The following is a 23,787-nucleotide window of genomic DNA, read 5'->3' as shown; positions in this document are numbered from 1 at the left end:
GAGAGAGAGAGGGAGAGAGAGAGAGACAGAGAAAGAGTGCTACCTGTCAAGAGAAGATCTTCGAGTGCTCGTACAAAAGCCGAAAGGCAAAGGATAATTCGATGTTTACTCTGTCATTGTCTCCGTTACTGGCACGAGTGGTCCGCAACCTAAGAAAATATTTTCACGGCGAGCACTGACGGATCTTTAACCCCCGGAGCCGATCTACTAATTTTTCTTAAACGAGAGAAAAGAAGAAAATAGGGGAAAGAAAGAAAGAAAGAAAGAAAGAAAGAAAGAAAAAAAAGCGAATTTCGAAGGAGAAAAGAGAAAAGAAAGAAGAAAGAAGAAAGCGCGAAGAAAAGAAAAATGAACGGAGACACTAATCACAAGACAACGTATATCTAAGCGCCTCTAAATTTATTTTTTTAAGATCTTTCAATAGAACTAACGATAAAGCAAGAATTTCTTTCCATTTTCTATGTCCTTTCTTGTGTTTCATGGAATTTGTCTTTCTCTTCTCTCTCTCTCTCTCTCTTTCTCTCTCTCTCTCTCTCTCTCTCTCTCTGTCTCTCTACCTACTTACCTAATCGATAATAGTAAATAATTTACTCGAGAAACAGAAATGTTGAACCTAAATTATATACGTCAATGTATAATTGAAAATTCGAGACACGAGTGTTATGCAGATGAAAAGCAAAAAAAAAAGAAAAAAGGAAAAAGAAAATGAAGAAGAAGAAAAGAAAGAGCGAAAAGAAAGAAAGGAAAGAAAAAAGAAAAAAAGGAAAAAGAAGATAAAGAAAACAGGAAAAAAATGAGAACAACGTTTAACGAGCAATTTCGAGATAACGTTCGATACCTATTGTCGATTTAATATATATCAAAATGTAAATTCATCATTACGATCATCGTCAGTTTCGTTTTCAAAATTGTACCTCGTTACGTATACATTTATTTACTGTCTCGATAAATCGAAGGCTACGTCATTTGCGAAATAATATCATGAAAATAATGAGAAATAATACGATTTTGTTCTAGAAAGAGGATATTAAAGAAAAGAAAAATAAAAAATAAAAGAAAAGCAAGAAAAAGAAAATGAAAATTTTTGACAAAAATTTTCACGATTATCATTATGATTATCTTCTTTTTCTTCTTCTTCTTCTTCTTCTTCTTCTTCTTCTAAGGTTTATTCTAACATCGCTTAGCTTAGAAAAGAAACACGACACGAGCCAAGGACGCTAGTGAGTTATTTACCGCACGTAAATGAAGATATATCGTAGGGAAATCTTTTTTAACGACCATTTCCCTCCCTCTTCTCCTCCCCCCTAACCCCTCCTCCCCCGCTCCTTCCTCTCATCCCTCTTTCTAACATAGCTTCTTTCCCCGTCTCAATTTCATTCCCCTTCAGAAGTCATTAAACATTAACTCGTCCGATCGACTCGAACGAGCCCGATATATTCTTTGCGATTTCTACGATGAGATTTGTCATTGAATTGCAAGCATGATAAAGAGTGTCTGCATTGACTTAAATCCCATTGAAATCTTTCCATGGAATCATTTGAATCGGATGAAATAATATTAACTGGATAACGGCCAAGAATCGATCATGTTTACGGCCTTTTTTGTCGATCATTGTCGAACATCTCTCTTGATCTTATTCGATCGTTCGTCTATTATCGAGTCAATAACAATTTGTTAAGTTTTATTCAAATAAAATGGATCATGATTAAATTGTTATAAAGATGATATTTTATATCGTCAATGAGAATGTGTACATTTTGTATGTACATTTACTTTTTTTATTATTTTTATTACTGTTTTTCCTTTTCTTTTCATTTTTTTTTTTTTTTGTTTTCTTCTTAATTAAAATTATCATCACTTTATTACAGAGATATTAATGAAATATTTCTATAGCATTTATTTTATTCATTAAGTGTTAATACTTAATAATATCGAAAATGAATATTAATAGTGAGGATCAAAAAGATTTCGTTCGAAAAAATTAGCATCGGAAAGAACAGGAGGGTTTTTTTTTTGGGTGGGGTAGATGGGTGAGGAGAGGGGAGGGGGGGGGAGGGGGAAAGGATAACCGTGGTTGCAGCTGTGCGATGTTCGCGTGTAATTTATAGCATCGGTAGGGATACTCAAAGGTAGAGGGAGGTTAGCTCGAAGAGGAATAGGAACATTAAGATACCGACACTGAATCGTGGAAAGAGTGACGGGAAAAGGCACGGTGTATAGAATGGAGGAGGACACAAGGGACAAACATTCTTTATAGGACTTATCTGGCTTATCAAATGGCCGGTAGTGATGCGGCTCGTCTATTCTACCCCTTTCACCCCTACCATAATTATTTACGAGCACTAGGAAAGGGTAAGCCAAGGTGTCCTGAACGCAACCCAACATCTACCTTTTCTTTTAGGATATTGTTAGACCTGTTCTATCTGTGTTAAGCAATAGAAATAAATTTATTTTATAGACATATATATATATATATATATATATTTTGCATTTATATTATATATTAATATAGAATCAAATATTCGTTATCAATGTTGATCAATTAATTAATTAAATATGTTAATTCTTTTGATATATCCACGTATAAGTAGGAATATTATTTTTCGATTGGAATATATTTGACGATTAATTTTTATCAAAATTATATGCAATTATTTTTTTCTCTTCTTCTTCTTCTTCTTTTTCTTTTTTTTTTTCTTTTCTTTTTTTTTGTTTTTTTTCTTCCTTCAAATTTGTACGACAATGTTACATTATTACTATGTAAAATTTGTAAAGTAATATCTATGAGAATTTTTGCAAAATAAAATGAAATAAATCTATTTTTCTTTTAGATCATTATTATTATCACGTAATATTATACAATAATCAATATATTATATAATAATACTGATACTCAACTTACTATTAGATATTTCATCACTTAATCATCCTATAAATATTATAGTATTAACGATTCTTATCGGAAATACATTTATGTTACGTTAACATAGCACTAAGTTGAGTGCAGACGCATTTTCTATTCGGAAGACTCCCAGAATCAGCAAGGATGCCTTTCTTTGACGACGAGGAACTCGCGTAACAACAACAACGGATAAACCCTCTTCACTTTCGAGGAGCTGTAGTCCAAGTTGACGTCTGATTGATATACGGACTGTTAAGTGTTTGCAATAACCGACGTTTATATCCACCTCTAATACATCCAGCCATAAATAACCGGCCACTTCGAAGACTGCACGCGGCACGAAGCGCGAAGAATGGCAGTGAGCGTAGACGAGCGTAAACCAAACCAGAGAGAAAAGATTTTTTCGTTAGGCGTTGATATAGATCAATGAATTACAAAAATAATATGTATATGAAGATGGATAAAAGTTACCAGATATTTATCAATTTCCTTTTATTTTTTTCTTCTTCTTCTTCTTCTTGTTTTTTTTTTTTCTTATTTTTTGTTTCCTAAATATAAAAAACATTTTTATTATAAATATATAATGTAAGGGAAGAACGAAGAAGGTATGAACTGAAGATGCATGCCGTATCAAAACTAAATCGTCGTATTTTATTTAATTTATAAGATATTATACGTTTTAATTTTTATCTACATTATATTCATTATTTATTCGATACTAAAATATTATAAAAAGACTGACATAAAATGAATTCCTTATTTCGAGGAACAAAAAAAGAAAAAGAAAAAAGGAAAAGGAAAAAATCGAACATTTAATGATAAATATCTATCAGATAAACGTCATTTTAAAGTTGTTGATATTAATTTGATATGAAAAATTTCAAGATATAAAAAAAAAATATATATATATATATATATATCTGAGGGAATATATTATAAATGTTAATAATTTTGGCAAATATTTATTATTAATTATGATCGTTAAAATATCCTGATATAATTTATAAATACGAATAACATAATTAACGTGATAATAAATTAGGTATTCATTATGGCATTGCTCAATCATTGACTACCGTCGAAACATATCGAAGGGTCATTAAATAGTCACATTTCGTGTTTAGAGGAAGCATAAGGGGATATCACGTATAACGTAGGTAAAAAAAAAAAAAAGAAGAAACGTGACGCAAGCGTGAATTCTCATCGTAAGAGGAATCCCGTTTCTCTCTAGTAGAGAGAAGGGCGTGGAAGCCAAGCTGGTCGTTGATCGTTAATGAAACGCTTCGTTGGATCTAGACGGACGTAGAAAAGGATCGTTGCTATGTGATCTCTGTAGTACACGTCGTGGCCGACCCCGACACGCGTAAATCCGATGCGTCGTTGCTGAAGCGTGAGTAATTCGATGGGGTGCCACCGTGTCGTAGTTGCTGCTGAATGTTGGTGTATGGTCTTCGAGACCCCTCTCGAACGTGCACGTGCCTACTCCGGGAGAGAGAGTTCGAAACTCTTTCGTGCGATCTCTCTAAAAACGTGACCATTACCTTTCGAGAGGATAACGAAAGAAGGAGAAAATAAAAGAAAAAGGAAAAACGACGACGAAGAAGAAGAAGAAGAAGAAGAAGAAAGAAAATAGAGAGGAAAAACAAGCCGATGAAACTGAATATCTTCTTCTGTTGCTCTTTTTCTCTTCGTCAATCTTCTTTCGATACATTTTTCTTTTTTCTTTGCAAAAAGAAAAAAAAAAAAAAAAAAAAAACGAAATCCCTAGGAAAAATCCTGATTCCAAGGATTAACGTGATCGTTAGTTGGTGCAACGAAAAAAGAAAAAAAGAGAAACAAAAACAAAAAAAAAAAAAAAAAGAAAAAGAAAAAAAAACAAAAAAGAGAAAAAAAAAGGAAAAAGTTGAAAACGAGAGAAAAAGGAAAAAAGGAAAAGAAAAAAAAGAAAACAGCGGAATACGACAGGTTGGGTACTCGTTATGAAACGTTAACTCTGTTGAATAAAAAACAGATCAAAGGGCAGCCAAACGTTTGGTCCTCTTTGACGATTCGTTCGATTACTTGAAATCGTAGTAGCTCCATACGAGAGCGAGGACCACAACGAGATAAAAACATCGTATAGTTGGTTGAGCGTAAAAGATTAAAAGCAAAGTTTTCAAGCGATTTATGGACATGCCGATGATTAGTTCGTTTAGCAAGAGGACTCAGGCGGTTAAATGGAATCAAACGAATGAAAAGGTTTTCAGATAGAACAGGGGCTAGAAGTTTCTGTGATGAATAAAATGGCAAACATTTACATTTAATGGTGTACAATCCCGGTGATAATTCTTTTTGTATACGACCGACAGATAGAGTGATAGCGTCGATGAAGTAAAAAGAAGTGATCATCTTCAATGGTAGTAGGTAAATACACCTTTCTTTTTTCCTTCCTTTTTATTTATTTTTTTTTTCTTTTTACCTTTTTTCTCGATCATTAGCTGGTACACATCAGCGAACGAACGACCATAGGCTATGCTTAATTTGTGTGAAATCACTCGTTTACCCTTGACGTGCCCAGCGTGTCGTCACGCCCTTTTGTATCACTCTTCTCTCTCTCTCTCTCTCTCTCTCTCTCTCTTTCTCTCACTCTCACTCTCTCTCTCTTTCACTTCCTCGGTCTCTTTTTCGGTCTCTGCGGTGTGCCCTTTCGAAGCTCGTTGATCTCTAGGAGGTCCTTTCGGGTTTAGCTAACTCACACCTGCGATCCTAGTAAGATCCAGGTGTGTATCCAGTTCACTAAAACATGGCTTACCACATTGCTGGTTAACATTTTTCAAATCTCACTCGTGCGAAAAGTTTTGTCGATTTCTTTCCAAAAGAGCATTCCTTCTACTTGGTAAAATCCACCTAAAATTTTACTCCTTATTATAAACTACTTTATCTACCTATCTCTTCTCTCTCTCTCTCTCTCTCTCACTCTCTCTCTCTCTTATTCAAGTTTTCTTTAAGGGGAAAAAAGCTAAAGCACCTCGAACATAAAGAATAATCAAATGGATCCGTTAAAAGTAACTGAAGTATAGTTGTAAAGCACATAGCTCATCCAGATTACTTTCTTAAATGTATTTCATTGAATCCTTTGAACTCGAAACTAAGAAATTTCTCCGTCATAGAATTTTCCTTCGAAGTTTTTCGGCATTATTAAGAATAACATAATGATGAGTGTTTGAATAATTTTTCTCAACGATGGAAAATAAGTAGGGTAAGTAAGTATTTACTTAGACTATGTATACATATATATATATATATATATATATACCTTGACAAAGTTTTCAAAGATGCATGAATAAAATCCAAAGAACGTTTTGCACGTATAGAGATCGCTATTAGCAGAGGCTTAAGATTATCGTGGAATTTCGGCTAACTAATTTGACGTTTTATCAATCACGAACTGCCACTATGTCGTTTTCATAGAGGCCGGCTTTTTCAGGGTTGATGGATGAACTCTGGAAATCCGTAACACGAGACCCCAAAAAGGGAAGAGAGACACTAACAGGAGCGTTGGCAACCCCTCGTACGTACGTCCATACTGATCGCATTGTTTATGAGATTTTTATGGAGGTGAAATATCGGGAAAATACCTACTACCCGTACCCCGTATAAGCCGGATAATAAAAAGGTTCCCATCGATAATTACGAAAATGTCATTGTCTGCTAAACGTTACAGGTATTTAATTTTTCGATCAAAAAGAAAAATAGAAAACCATTGAAAGTGATCTTAAAAAAGAAAGGAAATAAAAAATGAACTGCGTTAATCAGTCTGTCGAGACTGAAACGATTAAAAAAAAGAAAAAAAAAAAAAAAGAAAAAAAAAATCGTTTTGTAATATCATATTCGTAATACGATAAAACATATATTATAATAATAAATTGTAATATAAAATTTGTAAAATATAATTGATTATGCATTATGGAATTTTGAATATGAAACTTGCCATAATCATTTGCGTTAATAGAGTTTATGGTCAAAAAAAGAAAAAAAAAAAAAAAAAAAAAAAAAAAAAAAAAAAAAAAAAATGAAGAAAGAAAAAAGAAAAAAGATAGGAACACTTTTAGCAAGATAATAGTATTGCTCGGATTATCGATATTTTCCCACAATGAAAAAAGGGCACACGTGAACGTGCTGGGGTGTAGAGCTTTTTTTCTTTTCTTTTTTTCTTTTTTTTTTCTTCCTTTTTTTTTATGGAGTAAATAAGTAGGTAGGTAGGTAGGTAGGTAGGTATCACTTACACGTCAGATCAATTCTCGTCAAGGTTTCGTACTGCCATCAGTTCTAAGCTTATTACAAATTCAAGGATCGAAAAATGATCAATTCAGTGTTGTAAGCTGATTGATTGTTTTTACGTTAAGATTGTGATTGTAAAAAAAAAAAAAAAAAAAAAAAAAGAAAAAGAAATGAAAAAAATCTCTTCGGTCGTAAACGCCAAAATGAGGTTAGAGTGGTTCGATGAAAAATCTGACGTGTCTCGAGTCTCGCTTAATTAATAGCCATAACGGGATCTAGCCCTTCGGCCAGTGTTCTTTCTTTTTTTTTTTTTCCTTTCTATCTCTCTCCGCTCTTCTATTTCTCTCTCTTTCTCCCTCTCTCTCTCTCTCTCTCTCTCTCTCTCTCTCTCATTTTCTTTCTTTCTTCTTTTTTTTTCTTCTTCTTCTTCTACGTTCACGGAGGAACGGAGTGGCAAAAGGGCACGTGCATGCCACGTGTCGGTAAGAGGATATCCGTCGGTGCCACCCTAAAGAGAGAGCTGGCTCTGCCATCGTTTTTGGTATCGTCCTTACATTGAGAGAGAGAGAGAGAGAGAAAGAGAGAGAAAGAGAGAGAAAGAGAAAGAGAAAGATAGAGAGAGAAAGAGTTTTTCAGGTGCCGAGACATCTTCCCTCTTTCTCTCTCTCTCTCTCTCTCTCTCCCTCTCTGTCACTCCTTCTTTTTGATAGGTAAACTTTGGAAATAAAACAAATAAAAAATAAAAAAAACAAAAAGGAAAGTTAAAGATAGCCCTGATACTTCGGAGTTTTTTATTTTATATCGAATCGAAATGTTCGATAGGTGATAGTGGAGCAACGGCGTAGATATAAAAATAAATCCATGAGAAAGGATTATTATTTTATTTTATTTTATTTTATTTTTTTATTTTTTTTATTTTTTTTTTTTTTTTCTATAACCATAACGAAAGGAAGCGATTAACAACGAACGAAATAAAAGTGTCAGTGTCGTGTTTGTCCGCGTTTGCTTGCCGGTCACGAACGTAACAGGGAGCTTGTTTAATAATAGTCGTAAAAAAAGGTAAGGAAGAAGAAGAAGAAGAGGAAGAAGAAGAAGAAGAGAAGGAAGAAGAAGAAGAAAAAGAAAAAGAAAAAAAAAAAAGAAAAGAAGGACGAAAACGTGAAAGAAGAGAAGAAAGATAAAAAAGGCAAAAGGCTATTACTTTCTCATCGAGCCGACAGAATCATCACCGGCGTCATCGTCATCGTGTCGGAGAATAAAACGAGAACCGGGATCCGTAAAAGCATTTGGGGTCTCTCTCTCTCTCTTTCTCTCTCTCTCTCTTTCTCTCTCTCTCTCTCAGCTCGAAGGACCAACAGGATCATGAGGACCATGAGAATGAGAAGGAAGAGGAGCAAAAGGAGAAGGAGGAGGAGGAGAAGGAAGAGAAGGATAAAAAGAGGAAGAGTGGGGTAGAGGAGAGTTGAGGAAAAGGAAGAAGAATAAAAGTCCAAGCGCGACGACCGCTTTTTAAAAGAAGACGCCTCTCTTTCCCGACCGTCCCGACGGCTGTATTACTTTCTGACAGCTCCGAAAAATTTAAGACATCGTTGTTGCTCTTCACTCCCTTTCCTCTTCCCACCTTTCCTCATCACGATCTCCCTCTTTTCTTATTCACGACGCAGCGTGAGACTTCCCTCTCCTCTTGAACAAGGTAAAATCCTTTCTCTCTCTCTCTCTCTCTCTCTCTCATTCTCTCTCTCTCTCTCCTCTCTCTTTCCATTCCATTCGCATGAACTTTCGATCCAAGACAGCCACGAAGAGATTTCCAATTTTTTTTGGCTAGTGGCACCTCTTTGTCGGTCTCAAAAGAGAAACACTTTCGAGTTTATTGCAAGTGATATCGCAAAGATTTAAATAGGTACGTTAAAGAAAGTGTGTATGCCTTTTAAAAATCTTAGGACGGTAACAACAGGGTTGTTACCTAATCGATGACACAAAAATAAAATATCTTTTTTCAAGTTAACGTTAACGATTACGTCGTAGATAATTTTTCTATTATCGTCATAATTCACAGTTATCGTATTGCAGAATGAAAAGAGACAAGAAATGGAGACATGTGAAAAATATTATTCTAATTATCGTTCAAATCATAGAACTCGAATGTACAATAGTCATTAGGGAGAAATTTCTAAGCTTGCATTAATACGTTCAAAGCCAGGTTTAAAGGTTTTTTGAAGCATGGAAAAGCGCAAAAGTATCTACCACTATTACCTACGATTTTAGCCGACTATCTCTATAGATTGAAAGAGACGACTTAACAACAACGATTTGAATTGACCAAAGCATTGAATAGAAGATCAAGCACGAAGAGAGAAAGAGAGATAGATAAATAGAGAGAGAGAGAGAGAGAGAGAGAGAGACAGAGAAAGATAGAGAAAAGGGATGCTTGACCAAAGGTTAACGACGAACTCTCCTCATAAACCTAATTTCAAACGATGTGAGCTTAAGCGTCGGCACGAGTTGGCGCACGCTCGTTTCACGAATCGTCCGAAATTCCTGTAATCCTGTGACCGTCTATTCAACAGCACGCGTTTCCGATCGTTTCATGTAAAAGGACCGGTGTGCTGTCGAGTTGAGAAGAGAGATAGAACGGTCAAGAGAGAGAGAGAGAGAGAGAGAGAGAGAGAGAAATAGATAGAGATAGAGAGATCTCATTCACAGTTGCTGAGGACAAATTTCTCTTTAAAGAGAGAGAGAGAAAGAAAGAGAGAAGAATCATGAACGTTTAGGAGCTCTTCGTCATTGTGAATAGGATTGTCCGAGAAGAAACCGGGTATGTAACTGGCCTCCACCCGCCGACATTGTTGCGTTTTTGTAACTTAGTGCGCGTGCTTGCGGCCTCTAGGAACTACCAACAATAACGACAATGTTCAACAGGGTGGACAGTTTAGTTTCCTTACCGATATTGTCGCCTTTACTATCGTGAAAAACGGCTGTGCTTTGGACAAACTGTTTCCTTTCAATCCCATTCGTGGCTGTTCCTCCTTCTTTTCATTTCTCTCTCTCTCTCTCTCTCTCTCTCTCTCTCTCTTTCTCTCTTTTTTCTCTCTTTTCGTTCGTTCTTTCTTTCTTTCTTTCTTTCTTCCATTCATTCATTCATTTTTTCCTCAATCTGTATGTCGTCTGTCTTCTCTTCGACGTAGATACTAAAATGTCTTTTTCATATAGCTTTAATCGTTCATTTTATTCGTAAAAATTAAAACATAATAACATTTGCGATATCAAAAGGAGCGACGTGTTTCATCGAAAAACTTTTTATTGTTGGTTAAAGGTCTATACGTCTATTCATATTCGTACGAGTGATAAAACAAATTGCGTGCATTCGTGACAGAAAAATCATTTGAGTGTACAAAGTCGCGTGTAGGTATATACAGATAGTTAGATGGATACCTAGCGTTCTCTTTCGCTTCGTTGCATTTTTCATGCAATTTCAGTTCACCTACCGATAAAAATGCATTCCTTTTGACCTTTTCGCGTATCGAGAATTATTTTCATGGAAACTCGAGCGACTCCAGTCGTCATCTCACCCTTCATCGTTCAAGCTTTTGCACGAACGAAACCGCAGAAATTCTCGAGCAGATTTTCAGTCATGGAGGGTCCATTAAAATCCGACGTATCGATGTATGAAAATATCTACATGTGAGTTGGAGAATACGCTTATGTTCTTCCAATTACTACACTCTTTGATATTTGGTAAACTTTCAAATTGAAACAATGTAAACGTATGTATGTAATCGTTGGTATTTCAAACGTGATAGAAATTACAAAGCAATGATATTAAAGTGTTTTTTCTTTTTCTTTCTTGTTTCATTTTTTGCTTTAATACGCGATAAAAAAAAAAAAAAAAAAGAAGAGAAAGAAAAAAAAAGGGAAAGAAGAAAAATTAAGTATTAAAGATTCTACTATAACAAACAAATAAAATGTTATATTATATACACGATACAATAGTACGAGTAGATGTTATATTTTAATTTAGGATAAATCTAATGAAATGAAAATTTTAAGAATTAAATAATAATCAATGAGAATAAATTGATCGAACATTCGAATAATATATTTCATTCGTTTGACCAATATTAATCGGATAATAATACTTTGGGATTTTTTTTTTTCTTTTTTAAAGAAAAATTTTTATTTTTATGTTATCAATTAACGCTTATTAAGAAACGTTTGTTATAATAAAAATATAGATTACATATATATATATATATATATATATATATATATATATATATGTACATACGTATATAGCCATATTGGCAATCATGAAAATTCCTCATGGTCGTACTTATCCTACAACAAAGTATCATCATGCGATAATTATATTTATATGTATTGAAGATAGTTTTAACAATAGATTTGATAATAGTAAAAAATAAATAAATAAAAAATTGATGGAAAGAGAAATTCTTTTGAGATGTAAATAAAAAGGATTCTTTTGCTAATGTTATTTGAGTTAAAAGATAGAACCTAAGTAGACAAATAGAGAGTTATTTATGATATATATACAAGAACTATTTAGATACTCGAATATCGTATGCAATAAAAATAGTACACGATTTCATTGCTTTCGATTGATAAAAACAAAAAAAAAGAGAGAGAGAGAGAAAGAGAGGAGAAAAAAAAATGCAAACCGAACGGTTTTCGATTGACGAGTCTGAGAAAATGGATTCGTCAATGGAAGGAACGTAAACGGAAGGGAAAAAGAAGGGATCGTCCTGACCGAGCCTTTGGGAGGAGAAAGGTAACAATTCGAAAGAAAGAAAAAGAAAGAGAGAAAGAGAGAGAGAGAGAGAGAGAGATGCTGTTAACTTGACGCGTGAATACTAAACACGCAGTGACGGTACAATGAAGAGCGGCGCCCCATGGTGAATGGAACCCCGCCCGTTGAGAACCCCCCACGAGTGGGACTCGACGAAAAGTATGAAAGCCTCGTCGATCTTCGTAAAGCTCTTGCATTTCAAGACCAACCGCGACGAGAGAGAGAGAGAGAGAGAGAGAGAGAGAGAGAGAAAGCTGATCGAAACGAGCGGATAATCGACTACCTATTCGCCACCGACATTTTCATTCCCTTCGAATGAAATTTTAAAAATGTTCTCGCCACCCCGTGGCTTCGCGTACTATAATTTTTGGATCAATTTCGATGTTAGTAAGCGTTAACGAGGATCTAATATAAGGATCGTGGATCGTCTTACCGTTTTCCAATTCGTTTTGTTAAAATGGGATTCGTTCTCACGATTTCCAGTTTCTTTTTTCCTTTTTCCATATTTCAAATTGACAATGTGACGAGAGTTGGAGAGGAATCTAAGTACTATCTAATCTATTCATGTATATTCTATTGTCTCTCTCTCTCTCTCTCTCTCTCTCTCTCTCTCTCTCTTTCTCTTTCTTTAGAGGATAAGGGATGACGAATATCGATATATATATTGGTAGATGCATTTGACGAAGAAATGGATTGATCTCTCATGAGTTTTAAATTGAATGATAGATAAGAAAGAATAACTTTGAAGGAGTAACTTAGAGGAACGAGAAAAGAATTCGGCATTGTTTGAAATTTTACGAAAGGACAATTCGAACCATTCGAACAGTAAAACAACGAAAACTACGACGACGACGACGACGACAACGAAGACGACGAAGACGACGATGAAGAAGAAGAAGAAGAAGAAGAAGAAGAAGAAGAAGAAGAAGAAGAAGAGGACTCACTTCGGGTCGATTCGCTTCGTCGACATGTTTTTCTGCATTCCAAGCTTGGCTCTCCCTGTAAACACTTGGTTTAATCGTACGAACGAAATAAAATGATCGCTGCCGATGCAATAAAGGGCTCGCCGAGTAATCTTTGCATGTTGGGGTCAAGCCAAGAGAGGAGCACCTCGAGCACCTATTCGAAAACGTCATCGAGCAATGTCCTAACGTCAGGGAATTTCTTGAATTGACGCCCCCCCGCGTATACGACACTTTCCGTCTTCGTTGCAACGAAACCGGTTCTTTTTTATGACGGAATATATCGGCCCGTCGTTCCTTTTCAGCGGCTCTCAAACTCGATCTATTCTATCTGTCTGTTTGTCTCTCTCTCTCTCTCTCTCTTTTTCTCTTTGTATCTTTCTCTATCTCTATCTCTATCTCTATCTCTCTCTCTCTCTCTCTCTATATATATATATCTCTTCTATCAATATTTTAACTATCAAATTTTAATCCTTTTAAATCGTAAGTTCACGCTGGATAAAGATTTCCTATAAAACTCTTATGTGTCATCTATAAAATGACAGGAATAAATCGTTCGCTCGTTTCCCCGTTGTGAAAGATTTCTCATTCGGATTATTTTTATTTAAAAATTTAGTTACATCGACGCGGATCGACAAAACAAGAAAAAAAAAAAAAAAAAAGGAAAGGAAAAAAAATAATTAACTTTTCGTTTCTCTTTCATTCATCAAAATTTTAACTCAACGACATTGAAAAAATAAAATCTAGTTCGAAGGATTAAACCTGTTGGAATTTATTTCTCTTTTTTCTTTTTTCTTTTTCTTTTGTTCCTTTTTTTTTTTTTTTCTTTTTCGTAAAATAAATATCCTTTCGTAACGATTACAGATAAAAGTAGTTAATATCTTTTTGATCGATTAAAATCAATTATCAATGACTATATAAAATAATTGAAGATATAAGTAAATAAATATGTGAATAGATATATTTATAATAATAGATAATTAATGAAAAGAAATTTTTCGATCTTTTTACGTACGAGCTAAATACGATTTTATCAAGATAATTAAGATATTAACAAATTTCCAGTTAGAGAATGAATAGGATTTCGAATAAAGAATGGGAGGATATTTAAGGAGGCGTAGCACGCGAGGATCGAGGGTAGAAGGGACGTAGTAGGTCCTTAGGAGTCCTTCGTAAGAGTAAAAAAAAAAAAAAAGAAAAAAAAAAGATGCGAGACGGTGGCCAGCTACCGTTCGAGCAGTCGAATCGACTTCCCATTGAAAGAAAAAAAGAAAAGAAAAAAATAAAAAGGAAAAAAAAAAAGATAAAATGTAGCGAAAGAATGAGAGAGAGAGAGAGAGAGAGAGAGAAGGAGAGAAAATATAAGAAAGCAAAGCAGAGGCTTCGAAGTGAATTTAATTATATTCATCGTTCTTGTGCGATTTATTCGCGCGAAAATCCAAAAAGGATTTTTCGATGAATTCGATGCGAAATTTTCTGTTTAGGCAAGATAAGTAGTACTTATTTACTTCGAGCAGAACTTTTTTCTAGATCTTTTTTTCCTAGTTCCTTTTTTTCTTTTTTTCTTAAAGATAACTCAAAAAATGTCTAAAAAATAGAACGATCGATCGAAGCAATGAAATTAATCGGTTGAGAAGTTTGAAAAGTTTCGCAGTAATAGAATAGATATAGAACGGGTCAAGAATTCCGTAAGTTTCATTTTGAAAATGAATTATTTAATAATCATCTAAGCTTCTTTTTCGTAACTCATTCTTTCCTTTAGATTAGATTCTTTTCTTTTCATCTTTATCTACCATTTTCCTCTTCGAAGGAAGAAGATCTCGTAAAAAAAAAAAAAATTTCTAAAAATGTTTCGTGATTTTATTACGATGTGCCAAAAAAGAAAAGAAGAAGAAAAGGAAAAAAAAAAAAAGAGGAAAGAGAAGAAAGAGAGAGAAAAAAATTCGCTGTGAAAAATAATAATCGATATGTAAAATAACGTAAGAACTCTTGGTTCACCCTGTATAAATCAATGAGAAAAATCGAATGCTACGCCAGTGGAAATCGCAGTGGAGCCGAAAGGGATCTCTGCAAAAGAGAAAGAGAGAGAGAGAGAGAGAGAGAGAGAGAGAGAGAGAGAGAGAGAGAGAGATCTATAGATCAAGAAAGAGAGAAAGAAAGATCTATAGATCAAGAGCGAGTAAGAGAGAGAAAGAGAAAGAGGGGAAAAAGAGAAAGAGAGAGATGGAATAAGGTTTTGGGATGCGGAGGGTAAGAAGAGGATCTCTGTTTCGATAGGAGGAGCTTGTCGGTAGAGAGTTGATCGTGGAGGGGTCATAGGTGGGCTGGCCTTCTTCGAATCGTGTCCGCCCAACTTCGGCTTGAATCGCCGGTTCTCGGCGTGGCCGTTTGATTCGGCCGATTTGCCGCAGGACGGCGCTGTTCTCGGCTGAAAGCGGACGCTGTCGTGCCGGTTCCCTCACTCCGCGTCGCGGCTTCGAGTCGGAAGACGGCTCCCCTTTAGAAGAGAGCTATCCAAACGACGAGCCGAACCGAGCCGAGCGGAGCCGAGAGATGAGATGAGATCATTCGCGATCTCATCTTTTTCGCGTGACGACCGTGTTTCGTCCTTCAATTACGATAATATATTCGCGATTACAACTCTACGAACAAGGAACAGTGAGGATTTAGTTGGTGCGTGCCGAAAAAAAAAAGAAAGAAATATGTAAGCCTTGTGATAATCGAGTGCCCGATATCAGTGTTTAAACGTCTGACTTCGAAATATTAATATTATCCGACGGCAGAAAGAAAGAAGAATAATTACATCGCTAATATTGTTTACGTTCCTACGTTCTTATTATTATTTATTAATTACGTGTTTATTATTGACCCGATTAAATATAATCGTGAAAATGGTGAGAACGATCGAGTGGTGCGAAAGATAGAGTGTTTCCATATACATAACCTACCTACGCGACGTGATAAGATTCAAAAGTTTTCTCTGAATCTTCCTTTCTCTCTCTCTCTCTCTCTCTCTCTCTCTCTCTCTCGTTTTTCCTCTCGTTTTTCCTCTCTCTCTCTCTCTTTTTCACTCTCCCTTTTTCATTTTTCCTCCTTTCTTTATTTCTCTCTTTTTTTTCCCTCCCCCTCAAAAAGGTTTGTCGTTCAAAGACGATAAGGAAAGAGGGACCAAAGTTTTCCTTTGAAATGTGCCCGTGAGGGCGCTGCTATTTGCAGCATCTACTCACAATTTTTTTTCTCCATTAATAATAAACCTACAATAACAATAACAATAACAATAATAATAATAATAATAATAATATAATAATTGTAATAACAATTACAAACACAATAAAATAACGATCGTAATAATCAAAGAATAATCATCGGATGAAGACGTTCCGTCGAGTTACAAGTTAGAACCCAGACAGTTCGAGGGAAGAGGGTTTGTTGCGGTATCGAAGCAAGAACGAGGAAGCTAGAGAGGAAGAGGAAGAAGAGGAGGTTGTGGAAGAGGAGGAAGAGGAGGAGGAGGAGGTGGAGGAGGAGGAGTCGCTCGACGGTGGCGTCGGCGGCGTCGGCGGCGGCGGCGGCGGCGGCGGCGGTGGTGGTGGTGGTGGTGGTGGTGGTGGTGCTGGTGGTGGTGGTGGAAAAAGCAGAGGAGAAGCCGCTCAGCGGACGCCATCTCCGCGTTATCGGCAAGCGGATCCCCCGGGACTCCCCCCCAAGCAGCTTCAACGTCGCGCACCCTCGCTGGGAATTACCCCGCGACAGAAGCCACCCTGATGGGAGTGTATGAGGAGCGCGCCCCTCCTACCACCGGCATGCACTGGGTGAGTTTCATCCCCCTTACGACATTCGTCGAACGACGACGTAGGTTACCTACGATGGAAGAAAACTTCTATGTATATATATATATATATATATATATATATACATATATATATATATATATATATATATATATATATATATATGTATTTATTTAGTTAACCTATATATTATTTCGAGATCGACAGCTTCTTCTTCTTCTTCTACTTTTTTTTACCCCTATTGTTTTTTGATCTTTCTTTTTTTTTTTTTTTAATATTCCTCCTGCCGCTTTATTTTTTCTTCCCTATCTTTCTCGAATTAATCTTTTACGTATCTCTTTCGTCGTACTCGATCGACCCCTTTAGTAAAGAAGTGACCAAAGGTGAGAGAGCGCGATTTTCGTGCTTCTTTTAATACGACGTCGAATATCAACACCTTCGAACGGTCGATGAAAATCCTCGAGATGATCGGACGTTACGGATTTTTTTTTTTAATAGTTTATATACGTCTATTTCGTTTTGATCGTTTCTTTGCTCGATCGATCTTTTTGAAACAAAAAAGAAAAAAAAAAGGAAGAAAGAAAGAAATAAACGAAAAAAGAGTAAAAAAAGAAAAGAAAGAAAATGGTATCCAATGCAAACATTTATGACATTGAATTGTTTGACAATTACGAAAGATTTCGGATATACACATATATTGAATTCTATATCGATAATTTGTGTGTGTGTGTGTGTGTTTTTTTTTTTTATTTTTTGATGTTATGAGAATAACATTAAAAACGATGCCGCGTTGAATGGCCGCGTCAATCGGCCGATGAACATCTTTTAACATTTGAAAGACCACGTTTACTTATTTACTTAAAACATTTTTTAATCGGATTAATGTTTAACGTTTGAACTGTGACAACGAGTATTCCTGTATATTTTCTTTTTCTTCTTCTTCTTCTTTTTTTTTTGTTTTTTTATCCATCAAACGTTATAAAAGATATTAGATGAATATAATAAGATTTATGGAAAATTACTTTGGCGCGGTCATACGTGTCGAATGGAACTTTAGAGGAGAATCTTTGTTTCGATCTAACGTTTCCTTGAATCTTTTGAAGGAAAAATATTATCTACAATCTATTTCTTTTTCTTTTTGTTTTTCTCCTCTTTTTTTTTTTTTTTTTTTTTTTTTTTTTTTTTTTTTTTGAACGTGCGAGATTACGTGATTTAGTCATGTACTTGAAAACTTGATTAACGTTTAAAAAAGAATAATGAATTTTTATGGAATATCAAGTACATCGTAGCATTGTCAAATTTAATTCGTACTATAGTTTCTATTATTCATTATCATAAGCCCGAGGAAAATCGATTTTCTGATAAGTTATAAATTCATTGCCAATTACGTTTACTTCATGCTATGGTTAGCGACGATTGTTTCTTGGTTTTACTTCGACTCGTACGACTACCCTGTACCTCCGGTTTACCGTTAAAGGCTTAGACAGCTCTTACTTCGGTTTATTCGACGTAACACTCTTCGTATTTCTCTCCTTTCGTGGTTAACCTGTTAACCGGCTTCGCTTCTCTTATAAAGTGAATGCGAAATACTATGGGATTTATTTCTAATACAAATTTAACGATGTGGCTTAAGGACAAAAGTATTTCTTATCTTTTTTATTTCTTTTTTATTTTTTATTTTTTATTTTTTATTTTTTTTTCTTTAAAGAGACAAACGAAATAAAAGTACCTGAGTAAACTTGACCTTGGATTTAAAATCTCTATAATCAAAATAAATGAACTCTAAGTAGGTATTTGCTTGTTTATGTTATGTGTGTGCGCGTATGTGTGTGTGCCTGTGCGTAAGTGCGCGCGTAAAACATAGTATAGAAACGAATGGAATCCATAATACTTTTGACTTTGATCATTGAAATATATATATTTATATATATATATATATATATATTTATCGTTGAGTTCAGTGTGTTGTGTTCATTCGAGGCTTATCGGCAATGTAACGCCCGGTGATATATTCGCAGAATGAACATGGCAAACGGGTTTCTCGGTTTCTCTCGCATCGTTGTAGATTGCTCGTCTCGTCTCGGGAATTGGGAAGAGACGGGGATTAAGAAGGAAAAAAGAGGAAAGTAAGTGAATAAAGGAAAAAAAGGAAAAGAAAAAAAAAAAAAAAAAAAAAAAAAAAAAACAAGGAGAAAAAAAAAACCGAAAGAAAAGAAGGAGAGTGACGTTGGCAATATTTATTCTAACGTGACACTTTCTAATCAATCGAAAAGTCGTCATTCTCGTAACCTACCGACAAAAGAATCCATTTGATTTTAAGCTTCCTCGATATAACGAAGTTGTTCATTAGCGAAACGTATAATTGTCCATTTGGATCTTCTTAATTTTCTTTTTTATCTCTTTTTTTTCCCTTCTTTCTTTCTTTCTTTCTTTCTTCTTTCCTTTCTCTTCTTTTTCTTTTCTTTTTCTCTCTCTTTATTTTTTTCTTTTTTCTTTACACACATACCGATTTACTCTAAAAAGATATACGATATGTACGATATATGCTTTAACTATCATGTGTTTATTTGAGATGGTCGATTAGCATTGGAGCAGATATAAAAATTCAAATATAAAGAACGGTCGTGTTCAAAACATAAGGGAACGACGAAGATGAGAAAGAAAAAGAGAAGGAGAAAGAGAAAGAGAAAGAAGAAGAAAAAGAAGGAGAAGGAGAAAAAGAAAAAGAAAAAGAAAAAGGGGAATTGCGAAATGGACGACGGACGGTACGAAGTTCGGATCCGCCGGCAAGGTCAGAATTATACGTCGGGAATATCGTGACAAGCTCGTCCCTATCGTCATCGACGATGTTCTTCCTTCCTACGCTTACTTCGCGCTTCAACGCGTTTGTCTTATTCGAACTCGTTTCAAACGATGTCTCTGAGCTCGATCAACTCGGCTAGCACGCGATTTTCTTTGCGATCATTCGTCGAACTCCTCTAAATCCTCAGCGTATACTCTCTCTCTTTCTCTCTCTTTCTCTCTATCCAGAGAAAGAGAGAGAGAGAGAGAGAGAGAGAGAGAGTGAAAGTGATATCTCTTTCTTTCTTTTTTCTTCTTTTTTTGTTCTCAACAGAGAAAAAAGAGATGCATTGATAAGAGACTAAAAAAAAAAAAAAAAGAAAAAGAAAATAGATCACATTATCTTAAAGGTTAAAGAAATTAAAAAGAAAAGAAAAGAAGAATAAGATAGGGTCATCGTACAAATCTTTACGTACGTGTATATCCATACATCGACGAAGGATCGACTTTCGTTAATTGGCAAACGTACTTAACGTATACAACGTGTAAACAAGAATTAATCGATTGTAAAGTGTCAGTATGTTAAATCGAGTTGAATCGTGATTCCTTGATATTTGCTCGAAACTCTATTCCGACGAATTGAAGTTATTATCTTCGTAAGGTCAATCGTTGCCTCGATCGGCAATAACGTCATTAATAGTGTTATCGAACTTTTCATTGATAAGGGAAATGTATCTCTGTAGAAATTTTGATTGAATGGTAAAGGACAAGAGGGGAAAGGGGGAGGGCCCGGGCCCGGGTGGGAATGGGTGGACGAACGGCGAGGAAGAATAATAAAATTGAAAAGGCGTGAGGGGGGAGGGGGGCGGAAAAAACAAAAAGTGGAAATAATAATATCTCGATGTCAACGAGCAATCTTTTTGTTGTTAATTTTTTTTTCCCCCTTCGTACATTACTCGTAAAAAAATATTGTAAAATGATATATATACGGAAAGAGATTCAGGTTGAATTTTAATTTCAGAATACCTCTATTCGCGATATAGTTCGCGAACAAATGCGCGAGTCCGTTTTATTATAGCCCTGTCTCCAGACGAAATTAATTATCTACGAGGCGCAGAACCGGTAGAGGTTCTCGTCACCCTTTCGGCCTTCTTAAAAGGTGGACGTCGTCCATATAAAAAGAAGCTCGCTCGTTTCTGCATCTTCTTCATCTTCGTTTTCGTTTTCATCTTCGTTTTCATCTTCGTCTTCGTCTTCGTCTTCTACCTTTCGGCGAAACTCAATCGAATTATCGAAGGGAAAGAACGATGTGTTGTTGAACGTTTACGATGAGGTCCGACGGACGAATGGATTGAGAAGTATGCAAAAGAGGAATAACTGGGAGGATTATATTACAATTCTAACGTAGTTATATTTGTTATTTTTATTTGATTTTTTCTTGAAAAAAAAAAAAAAAAAGAAAAAAAGAAAAAAAAAGAATGCATTAATGTAATAATATACCTAGGTACTTACACAAACACACACACACACACATACATATATATATATATTTATAAGAATTTTGATAATTAATAAATTATTTATCATTCATTGTCTCTTCGTTTTATAATGATCTTTTTTACGATACGCTTAGAAAACAATTATTATTAGGACGTTTTTCAAGAAATAGTAAGTAAAGTGGAAGAATAAAAAAAATAAAGAAGAAAAAGAAGAAGAAGAAGAAGAAGGAGATCGACGATCGAGATAAGAAATCGACCTCGTGCAATCTTTTAATTTAAATCCGGAATCAGTATGATTTTAAAAATAATTATATCGACGCCATTCATTTTCGAAAACTCGAAGAAAATGTAATCGTGTTTAGAAAATTTATACCGAAGGCGATTGGTGATTTTCGCAGAGCACGCAAGCTACACCGTACACGATAGAGTGATTATTGTAGTAACCGACGAAGATAAGGACATTTCTCTCTCTCTTTTTTTTTCTCTTTCTTTCTTTCTTTCTTTCTTTCTTTCTTTCTCTCTTTTTCTCTTTCTCTTCTCTTTTCTTTTTCTTTCCCCTACCGACAGCGTGTCTGCAAGCGATAGCAGAGTCCGCCGTTCTTGCTTCGAGCATAATTTATTACTCGGCTTGTGTTTCATATGTTTACATAAATACATATGCCTGTTCATTTAATAATTTTAATAATACTGATCGATATTAGAATGACTTTTATGATCAGAAAGCTATCATAAAGTAGAACACAATGTAATTAGTTATTTACCATCGTGTTTGTCTTATGTTCTTTTTTCTTCTTTTTCTTTTTCTGTTTTCTTTTTTTTTTTTTCTTCTTTTTCTTTTACCTAAGTCGAAAAAAAAAATAATTCTAACTGTTACAAATACATTTGCGTTTGTGTTACGTTTATTTCGAAGGTTTTTTTTTTTAACATATAATCATGCGTTAACCTTCTATTGAAATAGGTAAAGAGTTTATACATATACATAATATATATATATATATATATATATATATATATATATATATATATTTATATATATACACACACATACACACACACAGATATACCCAAATGGTAATTAACATTTAAATTATCATTTAAAGTGTTTTATTTAAAAGACCATATCTAGACTTCGCATACGCACTCCGTAATGATAAAATTTATTTTATGTTAGATTTAAAGATATTTCTAATAAACGTAAAGAAATATTAAGAGCGTCATTTGACCAATGCGTTTCGATGATCGAAACGTTCGCAGAAATCTTCATGTCGATGGTAGATGCGAAGCTTTGAAAGGAATTGGAGGAGGGAAAGGGAAGAGGAGGAGGAGGAAAACACTAATCTCTTGGGTCGGGTCGCGATTCTTGGCCTCCACGGCATGTGCCTATCCGAGACACTCCGTCGCTTTTAAACGTACAATCATTATTTTCTCATTTTCTCCCTGTCTACATCGAGTCGAAAATGCTGACAATATATTTTCAAATATAGAATCAAATGACTTTTATGTATCAACGAGAAATTTAACAAAGTAAAGGGATGTAGATATGTATTATATTCTTTTAAAAATTCCATTAGAAAATATTTCTTTAGAACGTGTTTATAATTTATTTAAAAATTCATATTTTTATCTTATTATTCTAATGAATTTCAAAATAAACTACCTATTTCGTGAAATTATCTCTTAGTATTAGTTACGTTTCAATCGTCATCGTGCTTGATAGAAAATATATTTAAAATAACTTTCAAGTAGCTAGAAATCGTTATTTTTATTTCTCTCTCTCTCTCTCTCTCTCTCTCTCTCTTTGTCTCTCTCTTTTATTATCGTATACTAAACAAATTTCGAGGAAAAGTTTTATTAATTTTTTCTCTTCGTTAAGTATCGATAATATCCGTACGAAAAAAAAAAAAAATATTTCTGGAATGTTATTTCAAATGTACGACAAAAATTCATCCTCGTATTTTCTATTATTATATTATTGTAAATTAATTTGTATAACAAAATTATATATTATCATTTTGATTTTCTCTTATTTACATTACGATCATTCCGCAGGATAGAAAATTAACATATTAAATTTTTCAAGTGCATATTCAGATACATACAAGAAATATCTTGGTATCATTATTTAACCCGACATTATTCTATCCGAAACGAATTTCGTGTATTTTCGAAAGAGCAAAAGCACTCCGTTTAGTTTCCCTTGGTTGCATCTCAATCATTGTGAGCGATAGCAAGCGGTGTAATAACGTACCGGATGTATGACAAGGGCAATAGCAATGCAATTTTATTAACGATGTCCGCGTACCGCTCACTGACAACGTTTTCCTATATTTTCGTGAAATTTATTACAGGTATCTACTTTATTAGACACATGCTTTACTTACATAGAAGACAAGCACCATTAGTCTATTTTATTAAGCGAATTTTTTCTCAATGATATGAACGATCCCGAAGAAAGAGTTCTCGGGGCAATCCAAAAGAAGGATAGATAAAAAGAAAGGAAGAGAAAGAGAGAGAGAGAGAGAGAGAGAGAGAGAAAGAGAAAGAAAAATAAGAAAAATTTGACACGTACATATTTGTAGAAATTTCGAGGCGAACGAATCTCGTCGTGAACTCAGCTCCGAATGTGTCTTCTACGGAAAAGTATAGGCGGTGTATGATAACCTTACGTCACGACCCAGAAGATATATATAAGCGTGTTATCGCTCAAATCGTTGCGATAATTCTTTCTTTTTCTTCTTCTTATTCCTGCTTAAAGTCCTCCAAACATTTTCGTAGTTCTTTTATCAAG

General features: G+C 34.7%; 1 protein-coding gene across 2 annotated transcripts in view; it reads left to right on the top strand.

Annotated features, from left to right (window-relative positions):
* The first annotated feature begins 4,193 nt into the window (after nucleotides 1–4,193).
* Nucleotides 4,194–23,787, top strand: part of LOC124952035 (LIM/homeobox protein Lhx2-like) — a 58,200-nt gene continuing 38,606 nt past the window's right edge. Inside the window, exon 1 of one of the 2 annotated variants that reach the window (XM_047501329.1) lies at nucleotides 4,194–5,305. Coding sequence is in view for 1 of the 2 variants with exons in the window: in XM_047501328.1 (XP_047357284.1) it covers nucleotides 16,693–16,740 (48 nt within the window). In the remaining variant the exon portion in view is untranslated. Of the gene's footprint in view, nucleotides 5,306–16,516; nucleotides 16,741–23,787 lie in introns of those variants that run through there. The other variant, XM_047501328.1, reaches the window with a different exon arrangement.

The sequence above is a fragment of the Vespa velutina genome, chromosome 10, assembly GCF_912470025.1.
Source record: "Vespa velutina chromosome 10, iVesVel2.1, whole genome shotgun sequence".
Taxonomy (NCBI): domain Eukaryota; kingdom Metazoa; phylum Arthropoda; class Insecta; order Hymenoptera; family Vespidae; genus Vespa; species Vespa velutina.
The sequence above is the reverse complement of the archived record's forward strand: the minus strand, read 5'-3'. Positions and strand labels throughout refer to the sequence as shown.